The 21,283-nt window shown below is 32.1% G+C and overlaps 2 protein-coding genes across 3 annotated transcripts; both read right to left on the reverse strand.

Moving 5' to 3' along the window:
- Positions 1 to 4,812: 4,812 nt before the first annotated feature.
- LOC112797689 (serine/threonine-protein kinase D6PKL1) lies at positions 4,813 to 9,382 on the reverse strand. Its single transcript, XM_025840747.3, has 3 exons — positions 8,337 to 9,382; positions 6,340 to 7,740; positions 4,813 to 5,909 (listed from the first exon to the last, which is right to left on the reverse strand). Exons 2-3 carry the CDS (start codon positions 7,683 to 7,685, stop codon positions 4,988 to 4,990), a joined length of 2,268 nt encoding a protein of 755 aa, XP_025696532.1. The 5' UTR covers positions 7,686 to 7,740; positions 8,337 to 9,382; the 3' UTR covers positions 4,813 to 4,987.
- A 450-nt stretch (positions 9,383 to 9,832) lies between these two features.
- On the reverse strand, positions 9,833 to 14,068 carry LOC112797690 (succinate dehydrogenase [ubiquinone] iron-sulfur subunit 2, mitochondrial). 2 transcript variants are annotated; one of them, XM_025840748.2, is made up of 3 exons: positions 13,521 to 14,068; positions 11,917 to 12,617; positions 9,833 to 10,182 (listed from the first exon to the last, which is right to left on the reverse strand). In XM_025840748.2, exons 2-3 carry the CDS (start codon positions 12,576 to 12,578, stop codon positions 10,011 to 10,013), a joined length of 834 nt encoding a protein of 277 aa, XP_025696533.1. In that variant the 5' UTR covers positions 12,579 to 12,617; positions 13,521 to 14,068; the 3' UTR covers positions 9,833 to 10,010. The 2 variants fall into 2 exon arrangements, with proteins under 2 accessions (XP_025696533.1, XP_025696534.1); XM_025840749.3 differs by having other exon boundaries at positions 11,917 to 12,741.
- Positions 14,069 to 21,283: the final 7,215 nt, after the last annotated feature.

Below are 21,283 nucleotides of genomic sequence, written 5' to 3' on the forward strand. Positions count from 1 at the left end.
AACTCCTGTGGTCACTCGAGATGGAGAGGTGGCAAGACAAGTGTGAAGTCCATTGTATCGTTTGACCTCCCAAATGCCCTTGCGCTGCCGGAGACTCAGTCGAATCAACCATGTGCACCAATTCCCAAACTCAGAACACTTGCCCACATACCGGCGATAATCAGACTCGACTACCTTGTACTGTACCACCTCGCCGGATGCTGTAAGTCTTCACACTTAACAGGGCCTCATCTTTATCCTGAAATTGCTGACCAACCTGGAACTCTGTCAGACCAGCAGTCCCTTCCGCATCTCTAGCTCTGAATCCAATAGAGTGCCCAGAAACCCCCTCCTGCCTCATGGCATCCAAGTCCAAAGAGGAAAAATGTGGTGGACACTGCTGTGTGCCAGAGCTAGAACCACCTACCGCCAATGCAGGCTCACTCGCTCCAATATCATCGCCGCTGTCATCCTCAATCATATCCGGCTCGACATCATCCTCCTCTGCATCACCCAACAATCCGTCTCCAACGCCAAGTGGTGCAACGCCCAGTAAAGCGTTCGGCAGATTTTCCCTTGAACCTACCTCGTCACCTACGCTGCCATTGAGATCAACAGCAAAAGACGGGGAGGCGACAAGTTGGACCACTGGCTGGTACACAAGGACGGAGGAAGAACCAACGGCAGGCCGGGAACTAGAACCGGCTGCCGTGGCTAAAGTGGTGGTATTCCGGTTCGAACCCCCTGAGCTGGATACCACATCAACCAGCTTTGCCAACAACTCTGGTCTCCTCACCTCCGGAAACTGCCGCCGACAAAGAAACATTACTTGCAAGTCCTCATCACTACTAATCGTGAAACAATCATACTTCACGGTATCCTGGAGCACCGTGACTGAAATGCGATAGAAAAACTTCTTAACCTGCTTTGCACCTTCGAGACCGAGTTTCATCAGTACAGATCTAACAAGGTCATCATAGCTCGTCGTAGGAGTCATGATAATACAGAGAGGATCCTTATCTGTGAATTTCACGCTGGAACGAGTTTTTCTCTTAATGGATCTTCTGTGGTGAACCAAAACAACAAAACACTCCTCACTAGCCATTTTACACCCTCTAATGAGAGCAACTCACGTTTACAACCATATATATACAGCTCCGTCTCCCACTAATTCGAACCAGCCTGGTTCGAATTACTTTAATCAGCGTCTCTCTCTATAATTCGAACTGCCTCAGTTCGATTTACTTGCTTTTCAAGTTCGAGCCATATTGGTTCAATTTATTAACTTCTCTCTACTAGTAATTCGAACTACCTTGGTTCGAATTACTTGCTTATGCAGTTCGAACCACTCTGATTCGATTTATATTAATATAGGCTTTGGCTCATTCCTGAAACCACTTTGAGTTTGGCTGATATCCGTAATTTCGAGTGAGGCTTAGCTTATTATGGTTTTTTGCCCTAATGATTATATATTACTAACTTTATAACTAAAATGTGTCATATGTTATTCTCTTATTGTAATTAAAATCAAATCTTTTTTTATAAAATTAAAACTTTCTCTCCTGTTCCTCTCTCTCTCTTTCTATCTTTCTCATTTATTCACCTACTTTATTTTTTTGTATATATCATTATCAATAATTAATTATAAATTTGACAATAAAAATAAACAACATAATATTCTCTAATTGTAATTAAAATTAAATTAAAATATTAAAATTTAATTAATTAATTTTTTATTTAATTTTAAATTTTTACCGCTTATCTTTTTAATTTATATTTTTATTTACTTTAAATAATTTTTACATATAATTTGGAGAGAATTAATAATTAGAATTAAAATTTAATTGGTTAAAAAATATTAATTTTGATTTAATTTTATAGCTATTAATATAATTTTTTATACTAATATTTAATTATATTTTTATATAAAAAAATTATTTTTAAATAACAAATATAAAAATTAATTATTTTTTTGCAACAAACTTAATATCATATCAAATCTAAAAGTACACATTAAATTCTTTTAAGTTTTAAATAATGAATATTAAAATTAATTATTAGTAAAAAATTAACCTCTTTTAATAATTAAAAAATTTATTATTTGATTTTTTATATACAGAAATATTGACCTTTTTAGCCGACTGGACTTTTGTCCCGTATGACTTTTTTGTAAAAATAGTTTGATTTTATAAATCTTTTGTATCATAATCTATAATATCAAGACAAGAGCCGACGTATTTTTAAAAAATGTATATTCCCGTAATAACATTATCGGCAAAAATTCTAGTTATATATTACTAATTTAACAATTAAAATGTATCAAACAACGCTTAATTCCTTCATCTATCCTCTTATCTACCTCTCTCGCCTTTTTTATTTCTCTTTACCTTTTCTACTCTATATATAACTTATAATTTAACAAACTCTCTCTTCTTTTTCTTCTTTATCTTTCGCTCTTTTTTCTCTCTTATTCTCTATCTCTCCCTATATTTTTGTTCTACAAAAAAAATTTAATAAAATAATATACTATATGCATATTTTTTTAGTTTTTTTTATTTAGTTTAAAATTTTCAACACTTATCTTTCTAATTTATATTTTCAGTTTTTTTACTTTAAATATTTATTATATATAATTTGGAGAGAATACTAATGTTGTGATTAATAATTAGAATCAAGATTTAATTGTTTCAAAAAAATTGATTTTGAGTTAATTTTATAACAATGAATATAAATTTTTTTATACTAATATCTAATTATATTTTTATGTACATAGAGAAAAAAATTATTTTTAAGTAACAAGTATAAAAATTAATTACTTTTATTTGGACAACGGATTTCATACTGAATCAAATATAAAAGTATACAAATTAAATTCTTTAATCTTAAGTTTTAGATAATAAATGCTAAAATTAATTGTTAGGTAAAAATTAAACTCTTTCACATAAAAATAATAACTAAAAAAACTTATTATTTTGATTTTTTTATCTAAGGCTACGATCTTCTTGTAAAAATAGTTTGATTTTATAAATTTTATGTTATAATCTATAATGTCAGACCAAAACCGACCTAATTTTAAAAAATTATATTCTCATAATATTATTATGAATAAAAATACTAATTTACTTGTAAAATATAGCCATAAAAAAACAAATACAATAATTCTAATTATTATTCCTAGTATCTCTTTTTACAAATAAAAATAAAGGATAAAATTAGCAAAAAAAAATAAATTTTTTTAATTATTTCTCTAACTATATTAATTGAATGCAAAAACTACAATTTATTATTTTTGGTTAACGAAAATTAAAACGTAGAATCATATTTGCGTCAAACGCAGGGGCCTCCCCCAACTTTTTTAAAAAAAGATTAATAGTAATAAGTTATTAAGTACGATTTAATTTTTTAAAAATTTATTTAGTATTTAGTCTAATATAAATAAAAGCCCAGTCTAACCTAAATATTAATGATTTTTAATATCTAAAAAGTATGTAACAATATTGAAAAATATGAAAAGATATTATTACCAATAATTTTTAAGTAAATAAAATTTTTTAAATCCTATAAAATAGAATTTTTTTTCTTCTTGTGAGTGTCCTTGATTCATTTGGTATTAATTTTCTCTATTTCAACTATTACAACTGAGAATTCTTTTTCAGCTATGAATATTGTGAAGAATAATTCAGAAACAAAATGAAAGATAAATTTCTTGCTAATTGTCTTTTAATTATATTGAAAAGAAAATTGTTGAAAAATTTGACACAAATTCTATTATTGATAAATTTTATAAAATAAAAAATCGACCATTTCGTTAATAAAAAATACATATATATTTTTTGTACTTTAAAATATATTCTCTATCAATATATTTTTATAATACATTTTATATTATATAATTTTTTACATAATTTTTTAATATTATATATATTATTGGCCCCATAATACTATTTCTGAATCCGTCTCTTGTCAAACGTGCATTCAAGATTATTGAACGTGCTTTCATATCATTGCCATCTTGTAAAACCTTTGCTTCTTTTATGTTTTTTTTTTATAAATAAATTGGACAACCTCAATTTTAAATATTACAACACCACAACACAACTATATTACATATTCATCGATACAACATTAAAAAGTTTATATTCAACAATCAACACTAAAGGCATATATTGTTTTATTTTAAATTTTGTTTTTTGGTCATTGTCAAGGCCGGGTAACCCAGCACAAATAGGGATATTTCTTTTATTGTTTTGAAGCTTTTACTTTTCATTTAGTTCACGCACTCCAACATGGGCCTCGTCATCTTTTACTTATATCCGTATAAGGTCCAATTGTCCCAGGGGAGGATCGCTATAAAAAAGTTGGCCCAACAAAATAGGTTGATCATGATATAAAAATACCCAAAACATACCCGACAAAAAAACACCAAAAATAAGAATCGAAGAATTCATATATAAAAAATAAAATCTGAAAAAAAATAAAGAAAATATAAGAAATTAACTTTTAATTAGTCAATATTAGCAAATTTTAGTGTTTAGTTTTATGGTTTAGAATTTAAAGTTATAGATTCATTATTTAAGACGTAGAATTTTAGATAAATAAAATAAATTTTAAAAGAATTAACTGAGGTTAATTAAAAAAATTGGTTACGTAGTATTGCACGAAAAAAAAATATTCCTAAGAAAACTATTTAGATGTTTCTGTCTATTAGCTTATATTTTTGGGAGAAGTAATTTCATGATTGTTTCAATAAATAAATTATATGGAATATATTTCAATCAAATGAAAAAGTAAGCAAAAAAAATTCTCATTCACAAAAAATGGGAAAAAAAAAACTGAGAAATTAATGTGGAACTCTGCAATTTATGTTAACCAACAAGGGGATACAATCCTACCCTAAACTAGAAGTATATCATTTCCAATTGAAATGGAATACAATTCTACAATGTGACTAAAACAACATGATTGAAATACAATAATACAAAGCAGATTGAGGAATCCAAATTCCAAACTAAAAGAACTCAAAATCCAGATATTTACCCCCAGACTTCATCTCATTTTTATTATTATTATTGTTATCATTATTATCATTACTATTATTACCTACCATCCTCTTACTATTGTTGCCAACCCCAACTGTATTAACGGCTTCAAACTTTGTTGCCGGTAGCTCGGCTTCGACCGGTCTTGGCACTTCCGGCGGCGTGCTACACCTAATCAAAGCCCAATTCACGCCTTCAAAGAAAGGGTGCTGCTTGATCTCAGTGGCACCCCTCTTCACCCCAAGCCGGTGCTGTGGTTCCTTGACCAGCAAGCCACGGATAAGATCCCGGCTTGCATAGCTAGTGGCCGGCGATTCGGGGAACTTGAGCTGCTGACCAACCACATTGAACAATGTAGCACGGTTTCCTGAGCCTTTAAAAGGTGTCTTCCCATATAACAACTCATGCAAGAAAATTCCAAATGTCCACCAATCAACTGCACTTCCATGGCCCTCTCCTTTGATGATTTCAGGGGCGAGGTATTCGTGAGTGCCGACGAAGGACATAGACCGAGCTTGAGTAGGCTCGGCAACAAGCTCCGGAAGCGTGTTGGCAGGAAGCCCCTGATCAGCTCTAGCCTTCCTTGATTTCTTGTTTTTCTGTGGGAAGAGCCGAGGCATGAAACAGGACGGTTGGATGCATACTGAAGTAGGCTCAATACAAGCAGGCTGGACACAGAACGCACCACCACCGGCACGTTTTGAAGGCTCGCTATCATGGGATGTTCTGATAAGTGTAGGGGACACAGCACATCTAAGAGAAAGATCAAAGTCTGACAGCATAATGTGGCCATCGTCGCGAACCAGCACGTTTTCTGGTTTAAGGTCGCGATACACTACTCCAAGCATGTGAAGATACTCAAGTGCCAGAAGAACCTCGGCAGCATAAAATCTACATACAAAGAGTTTTGAAGATTTTAGTTCATTCATGGAAGAAAAAGAATCTACATATAAAGAAGTAATTTCATGCTTTCCTTGATCTCTAAGTAATGCAATTGCAACCACCAATCTGTGTATATTCTCGTCTAGTTTAAGACTCAAAGCTAACTTACAACTAAGCCTAGAAGACAACGCGAAAATTGCCAAAGAATGCTAGAATCACAAAACCTTTGCTGTATAATATCAGTGACTTAATAACAATTTGGAATGAAAAATGTGTCTAAGGCTATGTATAAGTGAAAAATAGATAAGGAACAAACAGATTGTGGATCACAAATCGTTTTGTTCTGAGTATGTGCTCTCTCTGTGGTCTCACTTTAATTATTCTATTAGAGTTTCTTTGAAATAATAAAAAGAAAAAGATTGTAGAGCACAAATCATACCGTGCAGCATACTCCGAGAAATGTTTCCCTGGTTGGCGTTGTCTTAAAGTGTGTAGATCGCCCCCGGGACAGTATTCCATTACCAAACACGAGAATCTATCAGTCTCAAAATGTGTATACAAAGTTGGCAAGAATGGATGATCCAGCAGCTGCAGTATCTCCCTTTCTGTCTGTGCCCTGTTCAGCTTCTTTCTGCTCTCTAATGATGCCTTGTCCATCACCTTCATCGCAAAATAACACCGAGTCGCGCTCAGCTCCGAGAGATACACGCTTCCAATATCACCACAACCAAGCCTTTTCAGCAGCCTAAAGTGACTCATTCCCAAGATTCCATCGCGTGCTCGGATAGCAAGTATGGCGTTCCACCTTGGATCATTTCCTTTGTGAGGCTTATTGGCACCACCAGTGATGTTACTCCAGCTGCTGTCATCGCTTAGACCACTGCTATCACTCACTCGACTCGGGCTGGTTTTCGCACTCTCGAGAGATTCTCCTCTTACACTCACACTTCCCTTAGTACTATCACAATTCCTGTCTAAACTAATCATGCCATCACTTGTGAATGCATCACTCCGGTAAGTACTCGCACAACTATTCGCAATGCTCATTGCTCTTACAACACTACTACTATCAATACTACTATGTGGACTAACATTACCACTTGGAGTTGGGGGCAAAGAAGAATCCCAAACACATTCTTTCTCCTCAGAATCTGGGGGAGGGATAGAGTGTTCAGTATTCTGAGGCGAGGACAAGTTCTCTGTGCCATTTGATTCTTCAACCATGCTTTCTGCAGGGGAAAGAACAGTCAGAGTTGGTTTCTTAGTAGCAACACGAATGGTTAGATCTTCTAGGAAAGGACCCTGCAAGGACATGTTTTTTGTTAAGCTCGCATCCTCGGCTTTGCTATGACCAATTGGTACATAAACAGTTCTCATAAGATCAGTATCAACTGGCTCTGGGGGGTGACTAGCGCCGGCGAATGAACTCGGAGCACTTTCCAAAGAAGATGCCTTAAGTCCTTCTTCTGATTCTGGCAAAGAGACCTTTCCTTTCAATGTTCTTGTAGGTGCAGGGGAGATTGGTTCTTGAAATCCCATGTCTTCTCTTACCAAAACAACTCTTGCATTTGATAATTGAGCAACTTCTTTGATGGATGCCAACCTTGTCACAGGGCTTTCCCTTGCCTTAGAAAATTGATTCATCACATTCACTTCTCTTGATGAAAACTCACTTCCATTTAGTCTCTGAATAGCTTCACTTATTGTCCCCTTGTGTCCATTAGAAACCTCAACCAACACTGGCATGGTTCTAGGAAGCACCTTTGGCTCCGCGACTCGCTCCATATCCGAATATCACATATAATCATCACATATGAAGATTTCTAAGTTAAGATAAACCCTGTGAATAGAATAGAACAAAGGGCTAATTCAATAGGAGCTTCACTAAGTTTGAATCAAGTTATAACCATTCAAAAGATGTGCTTCAATTAAGCATAAGCTTAAGATTCTGAAATGACAAGGGAAATCAGCAACCATAGACACAAAGCTTTAATATATAAAATCTATTTCCCATTACTGACATAGCTCTAAATTACTCAAGTTAGAAAGTGCAAATTGATTTGAATTGGGGAAAATAAACTAAATGGGGGAATGTAATTAAGCTTGTGAATTCATATTAGAACATATAATCACTCAAAGCATTACTAACCCATGAATCAAACAACCACAAAGTATAAATTTTTTACAAAAAATAACCTGCATGGTGACAAAAGATACCAATAATTGCAAAAGCTTCTAACATTCTCTTAAATTTCCATGGCAAAACTACCACTTTTAAACACCTTATTATATATAACCATAAAAACAAAATCAAAGACAGACAGATTCTGAAATTGACATAAATGGAATTAAAAAAAATGAAAGAAGGAAGAGAGATCTAGCAGCTAAAAGAAAGAACAATAAAAATGAAGCAAAACAGGGAAAAGTGACACCTACCACCATTGATTTGAAATGAAGAAGAAGAACAAGAATCGATAAAATCCCTTGGTCTTAGCCCCTTGTTCTTCCAAAGCTCAAAAACACAGTCTTCACTTCACTGAAACTATAAACATTGTTGAAGGTGTGAAAAACAGGAAGTACAATGAGGAAAAAAGAAAAAGGGAAGAAGATGAAGCCAAAAGACAAAAGCTTGAGGAGTTTAGTTTCTTTCTTTTTCTTTTGTGGATGTAGGGAAGAGGCTGGTTGTGTTGTGCCTGCTAACTCTGAAACTAAAGTGCTGTTGGAGAAGTTAGCTTTTGCTTTCACTTCTTTTATTCATTTTTTGAAAAAAAACTATTATTATGATTATTCATTATTGTTTTTCTTAGAATGGGAAGAAGCTATTGATAGGTAGGTGTAGTACTTTGGTTTGTTGTGAACACTTTGTTTAGAAAGAAGGTGATGAGAGAGAGAGAGAGAGAGAGAGAGAGAGAGAGAGAGAGAGAGAGAGAGAGAGAGAGAGAGAGAGAGAGAGAGAGAGAGAGAGAGAGAGAGAGAGAGAGAGAGAGTGGGGACCACATATGTTGGATCTTTGAGGTACAATGCTTTTCAAAGGTGGGGACTCAAAAATGAAATCAAACAAACAAAAGTGAATGGCCAACTCCTCCTACCCAATTTCATTATTGTTCTTATTATTTATTAGGTTAAAATAAATTGATGCATAAAAATTTGGTGCAAAGACTGTTTGGTCCTTTAAATTTAATTTGATTTTTCAAATTTATGTTAATTTATTTAGTCTTTTAAATTCGAAATCATGAATAAAGTTAGTCTCTTGATATATTTTCATCACTACTTTATTAGTAGGATGATAATCTTGACTAAAGAGTGTTATAAGATAAAAATGTAAAACACGAAAAATGTGATATACATAAAATTTTACTCGAAAAACTAGTATAACTAAAATTTATGGTTACTTTATCTCTCAACTAAAAATACACTAAAGAATAAATATACACCTAAAATGTTAAAAAATAAAATAAAAAGAAAGATAGAAATAGCACAGTTTATCCAAACAAAAGATGTCAAGTGGAGTCCACCAGAATATTCAATATTGGCATGATAATATGCATTTTGTGTGTATAACAATGAATCCATGAGGCTGCTGACAAATGACTACGATGCATGTAAATCAGATAGAAGGCCGTTTTCTCCCACTTTATTTCAATGCAAGAGAAAGTAAGGGTGTACATGGCCGGACCTGGTCCGAAAATCCGGTTCGAACCCAAATATTTTAGGAACTAATTTAGTGTGATTTTACCGGATTTCCGGTCGAACCGGCCGGATCGAGCTGAATTTGATAACTATGTCACTTTCTTGCATTTGGAAATGAAACTTACCTTAACAAACTAATCATGTTTCCTAGTCTAGCACTATGAAATCTCCAAAATTGGTTCCAGCAACAAGGAGGAGGGGGATATTCTCTGCAGCATGTATAAATAAGATGCTACAACCAATTTGGTGTCCAATTGGCTATTGATATTTATTCCAAAACAAAAAACACAAGTTTTACAAAAGGGGGGCTCAGCTTTTTATTAAGAGAAAAGCTATTTTATCCCCGCATATGAAGGAAAAACAAAACCCCAGCATCAATGATCAAATGCAAACGCCACCATGCCTCTAAAAATTAGAATCTCAAGCTTTGGGCTGAAGTGACTTGATATGTTGGATTTGCTTTCCGGGATTCAAACCCTTTGGGCAGGCGCGAGCACAATTCAATATGGTGTGGCAGCGATAGAGCTTGAATTCATCATTAATGGCCTCCAATCTCTCCTGAGTGTACTCGTCGCGACTGTCACTTATCCACCTGTAAATTTCATCAGACAATGTTTTAGGTTTAAACAAGACTAAAGTACCAAAACTGACCATGAAAGATTATGACGCTGACAAATCCGACTATAAAAGAATTAAAACTAACTTGTAACCATAAAAAATGAGGTTCGACAGGCAAAATTACCCGAACCCTAAAAAATTAACAAAAATTCCTAAATTGCCCTTCTACCCAAGTATAATCATTCTCAAACTCTAACCCTACCACATCCCCATTCTCCAATCCTCTTCACCTTCCTCCACAACGGAAGCCCCCTCCTTCAGATGCTCGAAATTGAAATAATACCAAAAGTCCTTCCCTTCCTCATCCATATGGCTAGGATTATATGTTGCAGCTAAGCAAACACTCAAATCCATCGCAAAAGTCCTATTCAAAAACATAGCCTCACCGAATCCACACAAGAAACTCCACATATAATGATTCATTCCTTTGCAATAATCCCCATTCCTTGAACCGCCGGAAGTCGCGGTACTTCTGCCACGATTTCTCCTTCTTGTTCCGGACCGGAGTCTGGTCATCAAAAAGAGATTGGGAAATTGGGGGTGGTGAAGAGGATTGGAGAATGGGGATGTGGTAGGGTTAGAGTTTGAGAGTAATTATGTTGGGGTAGAAGGGCAATTTAGGAATTTTTATTATTTTTTTAGGGTTTAGATAATTTTGTTTGTCTGTCGAACCTCATTTTTTATGATTACAAGTTAGTTTTAATTCTTTTATGGTCAGATTTGCCAGCGTCATAATCTTTCATAGTCAGTTTTAGTACTTTAGTCTTTAAACAACAAACAAACCAAATGACTAGTAATAAAGCTAACAAAATACACAAGAAGATATAGCACAATGAACTAAATGTAAAATAAACATCTTCTAACAATTATAAACCAGCAAGTAAAATGAAGATATAAATTTATCCATTCTTAATAAAACATGATTTATTTTTAAATCTTTGTTCATCTGTCACATTGTTTGTTAACTAGAACTACTGTAGAACCTACCATACCTCTTACGCAAACGAGAAGAAAAGCAGGGAGCTAATAATTCGTGGGGCATGACGATAAGTTTGTGCATGCATTATGTGCAATTATCATACCAAAACTCATGATAAATATGTACAGCACTGCATAAACATAACATGAGTGACTAAAAACAGAAACAACATTATGCTAAACTACCATACGAAATGTCAAATAAATATCGAAAGTAAACAAAACGAATATAGGGAAAACAACGGGAAGGTGCATTGGCCACCTACAACTACAATATCATATTCATTTACAGAAACTCCCAACTCTTTCGCCTCGATCATTTTCATCAAGAACTAACCAAAACTTGGACATACTTGCTCAATAACAAACCTCACAGCTGCAACAGAAAACCTAACTACAAAACAAATTAAAAGCATGCACAACAGAAACATATATTGAGAAGCAACCATTGAACTACATACTTGCTCAATAACAAACCCACAGCAGAACAAAAAACCTAACTACATAACAAATCAAAGCATGCTGCATGCACAACAGAAATATATATTGGGAAGCAATCGCTGAACCTAGAAACTACTGATTATTTTAAAAGCCACATAACCATCATTTCTTTCTCAATGAAAAAGTATGTTCTTGTTACCTCAAAAATTTCTCTGATCAACAACAACAACAACCATACAATCATAACAACAAACACTTTACAAGCAAGAAAACATACTTAAGGTGTTACCTGTTAGCGTGGAGCAACGCAGCAGGTCCCAAATAAGATTCAGGGTTCCACCAGTAACTAGGGCAGGATGTGCTACAGCAGGCACACAGTATACACTCATACATCCCATCAAGCTTGGAGCGGTCCTTCTTGCTCTGAAGGATCTCCTTCCCGGGCACCGTCGGTGGGTTCTTCCTCTTCAGCCACGGCTCGATGCTCTTGTACTGGTTATAGAAATTAGTCATATCTACCACCAAATCCTTTATCACGAACATATGCGGCAGCGGGGTGATTGTCGACGCGCTGGACGAAGGGATCTTCGTCAGGCATGCGAGGCCGTTGCAACCGTCGATGTTCATCGCGCAAGAACCACAGATCCCCTCCCGGCACGACCTGCGGAACGTGAGGGTTGGGTCGATCTCGTTCTTGATTTTGATGAGGGCATCGAGCACCATGGGCCCGCACTCCTTCAGGTTGATTTCGTAGTTCTTCAGCTCTGGCTTCGACGGGCTGTCCGGATTCCAACGGTAGATTTGGAACGTCTTCACCGTGGAGGTGCCGCGGGCTTTGGCATCGACCTGATGGGCTTCAGGCTCCGATGCGTGGGCCCGAATTAGGGCCAGCTTGGAAGCCGGGGATGACGGAACCCTAGACAGGGATCTCCTCAGCAGCCCGGTTGCCATAGTTGTTGAGAAAGGATCAGGACAGAACAATGGGGGAGACTGGGAAATGAGAAATGGAAACGTCACTAGTTATGAGAACCGAACTAGTAATTGGCCTGGTCGGGGTCACCAGATCACTGGTTCAACCGGTGGGTCGCTAATTCACTCAGTTGACCCGGTCATACTTAAATAAAAATATAAAATTATAAAAATAAAATTAAAAGTTAAAATGTATGTCTTCATAAATATATTAATAACAATCAACTATCAATTCTTAGACAAAACAAATGATGCAAAAAAAACAATAATAAACTAGTCAATAGTACAAAATACTTTCTCAATTTAAAGAACACGAAAAAACAAAAGATAACACAATCAGTAAATCAAATTCAAGAGGTGATCTGAAAGTCGGCATCTATATCTTCATAAAACAAATTTGAAGCTTGACCAACATTTCCTTCATTTTGATTTGCATCTATATCTACATTTGTGTGTCTTTCACAAATCAATACCAAAAATAATTCATAATAATACAAACAGAAAGTATGGGACAACAATTTATTTGAACAATTGCAGAGAGCATGAACCTCATTTTCAACAACAAATTCAACTATAATAATTTTTAGCAACAAAAGATTTATCTCGAGATGATTTATATATTTTCAACAACAAATTAGATAGGTGATTATTTCAGCAAGACAACAATAGATTCAATCTTCAGTGAGGATAATAAGTAACAAATTCAACATGATTTACAGGTTTACACAACAATAAAAATTTAACTAAGTGATTATTCAGCAAAACAGCACCAAATTCAAGGTTCAATAAACTTAGTAATGATTTTCGGCAACGAACAAACTTAATCTAAGTCAAGCTAAGTGATTATTTTGGCAAGTCAACAACAAATTCAAAGTGCAGTTATGCAGCAACAAAATTGAAACAGAAAGAACAGGGGGAACTCACCAAATCAGGTTGCACGAAGGAAGCTGAAAGAGAAGGAGGAGCTGATGGCGAAGGAGGAGCTGACGGCAAGGCTCGAAGCAAGAAGACGACAACGAAGACCAGCCCACCGGAATCTGTTGCCTCTGCTACCGGCGACGAAGGGCGCAGGGAAGGGAGAGATCGAGACCAGGTGCGAGACAGAGACTGTATGAAGCAAGAAGACGACCACCACCACCACCCGAGGGACCAGATGCGGTTCCGTTTGCTTCTGCCGCCGGCTAAGCGAGTGCAGGGAAGGGAGAGCCTGACGAGAGCTTGAGCTCGTGGGAGAGAATGACTAGAAACTGAGTAAGAGAGTCGAGAGGAGATAGCGTTGGGGGCTTGGGGTGATCTTCACCAATTAGGGCTTCAGAGAGGGAAAGGGAGAAAAACGGGGGAAGGGGGTGGAACGACGCCGTTCATTAAAAAAAAAAAAAAATCATGACTCGGTCCGGGTCAAATAACCGGTCGGGTTGGGCTAAAAAATGAAATCAAACAAACAGAAGTGAATGGCCAACTCCTCCTACCCAATTTCATTATTGTTCTTATTATTTATTAGGTCAAAATATATTGATGGATAAAAATTTGGTGCAAAAACTATTTGGTCCTTTAAATTTAATTTGATTTTTCAAATTTATGTTAATTTATTTAGTCTTTTAAATTTGAAATCATGAATAAAGTTAGTCTCCTGATATATTTTCATCACTACTTTATTAGTAGGATGATAATCTTGACTAAAGAGTGTTATAAGATAAAAATATAAAATACGAAAAATGTGATATACATAAAATTTTACACGAGACTAGTATAACTAAAATTTATGGTTATTTTATCTCTCAACTAAAAATACACTAAAGAATAAATATACACCTAAAATGTTAAAAAATAAAATAAAAAGAAAGATAGAAATAGCATAGTTTATCCAAACAAAAGATGTCAAGTGGAGTCCACCAGAATATTGGCATGATAATATGCTTTGTGTGTCCCTTCTTTCAGTAATTGTTGCTTGGCACACAATAAATGTGGCCTAATTACTTTGACTGTATTCTCATTTGGTATAATAAAAATAAGGTGAATTATTATATGGTAAAAATGTAAGTTTATAGATTTTTTTTATGAGATAAAAAAAAATTAAAAAAAGTATGATTCATATTTTAAACAACAATAAAATAATAAAAAAAACTGTAAAATAAATTTATACTATTTCTATATAATTTTAATCTATATAGTAAAATGTCCCTAAAAATAATTATGGAACTATGGGGCTGCTGACAAATGACTACATGCATGTATACCAGATAGAAGGCGGCTTTCTCCCACTTTATTTCAATGCATGAGAAAGTAAGGGGTGTACATGGTCAGGTTTGGTTCCAAGATTTGGTTAGGATTTGAACATTTTAAGAATTAATTTAGTGTAATTTTGTCAGATTTAAGATGGAATAAAAATATCAAAAAATAGATTCGGTCATTATTTAAGACTTGATTCAGATGAAGGCGAACTCGACTTTATCCGAACTATATGTACCCTAAGAAAACTAAAAATAGTATATATGTTTTAAATGAATTTAAATATTATGTTATATTAAGGGTTAATTATAATTTTTTTTCTTAAGATATAGGTCGAAAAATTTTTTTCGTTTCGAACTTTTTTTACATACAAAATCCGTAACATAGTTTAATTATCCTATTAGTAATAATAATAAATTCATGGATAAAATAATAAAAAATTCTTAAAATAAGAATAATAGTAAACAACTAGCAGAAATTTTATTAAAAAACTAGTTTCTTTGTTTTTTTTTTTTTAAAAACAGCAAAGAAATATTTCTCATTTGTCCGTTGCAAATAATTTAACGAATCTCTCCAATGTGTTTGCAACGGTTAAAAGCGTGTGTTGTCTTGGTATAGCGACCAACTATTTTCTCAATAAATTCATCACTAAATGATGCCAATAATGGTTAAAACGAATTAGCAAAAGTAGTTTTAATAGTTGATATAACCCTAGCAATAATTTCTCATTGATTTATCCAAAGAAAGAATTTTGTCTCCAGAGGGAGATGGAGAATATAGACAAAATTTGCAGGTGCATACAGAAATATTTATTATTGTATATTAATGAATATAGAGAAACGATAAATGAGAAATTGGTAGTGAAAGAAGAAGACGAGGAAGAAGCCAATGAAGTGTTTGTGGGCAGCTTCTTCACACTGTCCCCATGCTGTAGCCGCTTCAAGACAATTTTATTTCTCTAGTACTTTTTCTCATCTCATCCCTATCCATCCAAGAAACCAATCACTTTTTTTCTTTTCTTATTTTTATTTATAGAAGAAAATGAGAAATTAAACCTATCACCCCTATTGGAGAATATATATATATATATGCAAAAATTTAGGAAAAAAAAATTTGCGTAAAGAAACATGTTAAACGAAAAAAAAAATATAGATAAATTAATTTTTAATCAGTCAATTTTAAATAACTACAATTAATATTTATTGATTTTATATTTTAAAAAAAAATTAATTAATTATTAATTAATGATAATTTAAAAAATCAAAATTATTAATTAATAACAAATTGACTAGTAATTGGCTGGTTGAGTGTTGGTTACCTACCAAAATTCTAAACAAAATTACTTAAAAAAAATACTAAAAAATTATACATGAGCAATTTTAAATAGAATATAGTGAATCAAGTTAGTTAATATATACATTAGTTAATTTTTTTTAATTTTAATAATTCTCATTTTTAGAGAATTTAATATTTATATAATTTAAATTTTAAAGTTAATGATTTATGATTCATTGTCTATAATTTAAAATAAATAAAATAATTTTAATTATTGTTCATAGAATTATATAATTCCATGCATAAACCTAGCCACTCCTATACAATAATTAGTAAATTTCCCCCCTTTTACGTACTGTATGCAATTTATACATACATGGACATGGGATCATTTTCTAAAAGAAAATTATGTGCGTGCTACACTTACTACTCGATCTCTACATCAAAGAGCTATTTAACACCATATTAATAAGAAATTAACATTAATCAAGAAATTAAAATTAGATTAATAATTATTCTCCACGTACAAATTATCTACGCATACTCCACATATAAATCATTTACACATATAAATCTATACAAATTATTTATATTCACGCACTCTACACCTTCGTTATTTTTCTCTTTCGTTATCGCGTCACCACTACCACCACCGCCACCTCCTCCTCCTCCTCCTTCTTTTTTCGTTTGACTTTTTTCTTCTTTTTTTTCTCCTTCTCCTCCATCATCTTCATCATTATCGCGATTATAGCATCGTCGTCTTCTTCTTATACATATCGTCGTTATCGTTATTGTCGTTATTCTTATCGTAGAAATTTTTCCATATTGATAACGTTGCCTGATCCAAAATTTTTGCCATAGAATTTTCTCAATTTGTGTAGTTGCAGCAAATTTCAGGATAAAACTAAGACATTTAGGTGTATTATTTAATAAATTTCAGTGAATTTGTATTGATAAATTATGCATAATTCAAAGTTCTTTCTCTTCCTCTTCCTCATCCTTATCTTCTGTTGCTTCTTCTTCTTCTTTTTTTTTTATCATTATCACCATCTTCTTCTTTTTTTTTTCTTATTCATCTTTCCTTTCTTATTTTATCTTCTCAAGTTTCTTCTTGTTTTACTCTTTCTTAACAAGAATACAAACAAAAAAATTAAATAAAGAAGAAGAAGAAACACATAATGCTGCAAAATTACTTGGAAGATAATGAACTTACATTTATTCAACTTAACAAAAGAAAGAAATAAGAAAAAAGAAAAAAATGCAGCATTAGAGAAAATATTTTTGTGTAGTTGCAACAAATTTTGGGATAAAACTAAGACATTTATGTATATTATTTAAGAATTTTTAGTGGATTTATAATGATAAATTCTGTATAATTCAAAATTTTTCCTCTTTTTTCTTCTCATCTTCTGCTGTTTCTTCTTCTTTTTTTTATCATCGTTACCATCCTTTTTTTTTACTTATTCATCTTTCCTTTCTTGTTTTACCTTCTCAAGTTTTTTCTTGTTTTACTCTTTCTTAACAAGAATAAAAATAAAAAAATTAAATAAAAAAAATACATAATGCTGCAAAAATTACTTAGAAGAGGATGAACCTACATTCATTCAACTAAAAGAAAGAAAAAATAAGGAAAAAAAAGAAGAAAAAATGGTAGTATTAGTGAAAATATTTTTCTGTTATTGCAGCAAATTTCGAGGTAAAACTAAGACATACATTTAAGTGTATTATTTAAGAATTTTCGGTAGATTTGTACTGATAAATTTTGCATAATTCAAAATTATTCCTCTTCCTCCTCTTTATCTTCTGCTGCTTCTTATTTATCCTTTTCTTTTTATTTTACCTTCTAAAAAAATATATAGTATTGCAAAATCAATAGAAAGAGTAGGAAAAAAGTGCAGCAACAACAACAGTAATAAAAAGAACGACGAAGAGGATGAAATACACAAAGAAAAAAAAGGAACGCGAAAAAAAAGAAGAAAGAATACAAAGAAGAAGAAGAAAGAGGAAAATGAGAAAAAACGAGGGATATAAATATTGGAGAAGGAATGTCATGACGTTATGAAACTGGATTTTGTTGGACTAGAGTTAATTTATATAAACTTATATATCAAAAAAATCTGTACGTATAACAGATCTCGTATAAATAAAGAGTCAAACCGATATCATATAAATATGTATATAGATTGGATCAATAATATTGAAGTGTCACCTTTCGAAGATTAGTGCAAAACTTTTCCTTTGAGTAATGAAATGAAATGAAAGTGACTTATCATGCATGCATGCTGATTTTTCTCATCAAGAATGTGGATTGGAATTTCTTACCTATAAGACAAAAACGCTGTAATTAGAAAAGCAACCTAAGATAGATACATTGTCGCACAAATGGTGTAACATTTGGCGGCAAATCCAAGATTTTAAGTTGGGGTGTCATACCCTAATTTATATAATAACATCTTTTTTTGGACACCAAAGATCAAGCATGTAATAGCAGTGAATTTTGTATTTAACAATCACGTGACATGATTCTCACCATAAAGTGAAAAAAGATAAATTGAAGCCGAATAGAGAGAATTATTTTATTTTTTAATAATTTTTTTATATAATATTATTAAAGAATTTATATTTTATTTGATTTGTTTATATTATAGTTTTATTATAAAATATTTTTTTATTTATCTGATTTCTGCAAATTAATATAATTTAAGAGGTACTTATATTTTTTTTTATACTAGATTAGAGAAGTATCTAAATCCACTAACAAAAGTTTAATCTACTAATTAAATTAAATATTCTAACAACTTAAAATTATAAACTAATAAATTATGAAATAATACTTATAATGTTTTATTTTTATTATAACAAAATTATGACTACTTTTCTCATGTCATAAAATAAACTCAAAGCTAAGCTTCAGTACCAGTCAAAATTAACTATACTGATATGTCTTAAAATTTATTGAAGTGTTTATTTTGTCTTCTAAAGCACATATCACGACAGACTAATAATATCTGTTTTCAAGATTTCATTTTTTTTATCTTTTTATTTCTTTTGTTTTAATATTTTAAAAATTTTATTGGAATAAATTAACAGTAGAAAAGAAAAAGGAGTAATATAATTTTAGTATTTTAACTATTTTGTTAAAATTTCATACTACATCTCTTAATTTGTTCATTTTTCAATGCTTTTAGTCATGGAAATTAAATAGAAAAAAGTTGTTCTAAAACAAGTAATCTCAATTTCTATAGTTGAATTATTAATAAGGGAATTTAATTAAATAACACTAATAATTTTTTGGCCAAAACACATAAATAAACCAAAACTAATCTAATATTACGTTATTCACCCAAATATAAAAATATTACGTTATCCCCTAAACCATATTTCTATATAAATCGAATTGGTTAAATTCAATTTACGCAATATAGTAGTAAATCGAATTGGTAAGCTTCGAATTACATGAAAAATATTGTTTTTTTGCATAAAGAGAATTGACTTGATTTGATTTATATATGCATGATGTCTATAGTAGTAAATCAAATGAATATGATTGGATTTATGTATGATTTGCGACAATAATAAATTGAAAGAGTATTTAATAACTTTTTAAATACTCTTTGAATTACAAATTGTCACAAACCATGCATAAATCTAATCATACTCATTCGATTTACTACTGTGCATGCATAAATCGAATAAGGTCAATTCGATTTATGCAAAAAAAAAAAAAACATTTCCATGTAATTTAAATTTATCAATTCGATTTACTACTATATTGCGTAAGTCGAATTTAACCAAGAATTCGATTTATATAAAATTATGGTTTGAAGGATCAATGTAACTTTTTTTTATTTGGGTGAATTATGTAATATTGAGTTAGCTTTAGTTTATTTATGTTTTTTTTTTTTTTTTAACAAAAGTCTTAAAGCATGGTGAAATGAAACATGTTATAGCGAAAACTATATCTTCTACCTCTCCAAAAGTCTGGTCCGTTTAGGATTATTAGGTCAAAATACATCATCACATAGCTAGTTAATTAGCATCTTCCCCTCCCATAATTATATTTGTTTCATCTTTTATGACCAGTTCAAAACAACAAGGAGTGGCCTTTATTTGATTGTTTTCATATACAATAATAGATAGTTAGAGAAGAGACAAGTCCATTGACCTATAATTATAGGTCAACATCGATCGACAAAATCATTAGAGAATATATAGTTAATAATGAAAGCTAAGGTATAGTATATAAAAAAAAAATCCAGGTTGAAAGTGGCACAAATGTTGATGGATGCATGATACTAAATCATCATATATCGGTTATTGGTTATCTTTTGTGGCGCGCATAATATATACATTTCTATAATATAATTAATTAGCTAGACCTATAGAAAGAAAAATTATTCAAATCCATGAAGATGATTATTACGTATACTCATTGTAATTTACTATAGAAGCACTTTTCCTCACATTTTATGAAAGACAAATAATACAGATTTTGTGGTTTTTTTTTTAAAAAAAAACATTTGTGGTTTTGCATTGCACTTTGTTGCTCCTTGCTTTTGGAAAAGTTGCAAAATTTTGATAAAGTAGTGAGGGGGGATGGGGTTATTGGAATTAGTAAAAGGAGGAAGAATAAGAGATTCAAAGCCGAAGGTGTTGGTTTCTTTCTTGTAACGTACATAAAACCTTTTCTCATAGGTTGTGTTATACTGTTATGTCATTAACTAGTTAGTGGCACTTTAATAATGTAAGATAGGTCACTTAGCTTATTTTGTATTTTATTTTTGAGACATGAGAATTTCGAATTTAGTTTTCCTTCCGGTAGATTTTGTATGTGAGAAAAAGGATTTATTGTTGTCATTATGCAATATTTATTTGAACCGTTAATTATCTGGACACAAAGTAATCACTCTATATACTATTTAGATTTCTCAAAAGTAGATCAATTATTGCAATGATTTTTAACAACTCAAGCAACAATTCTTTTGAGGGTTTATTCATCTTGTGTTTTTATTTTATGTTATTTTGGTAAAACAACAATCCACAACCATTTTTATATCCATGACTTGAACTTGAAATTACTATAAAATCACTTATCTTAAAAAGGAATTTTTTTTTTGGGGGATTTACATGTTTGTCTTATGCTGAATTTTTTTAGATAATAAAAATTAAATTATAGATCTTTA

Source organism: Arachis hypogaea, chromosome 4 (assembly GCF_003086295.3).
Source record: "Arachis hypogaea cultivar Tifrunner chromosome 4, arahy.Tifrunner.gnm2.J5K5, whole genome shotgun sequence".
Lineage (NCBI taxonomy): Eukaryota > Viridiplantae > Streptophyta > Magnoliopsida > Fabales > Fabaceae > Arachis > Arachis hypogaea.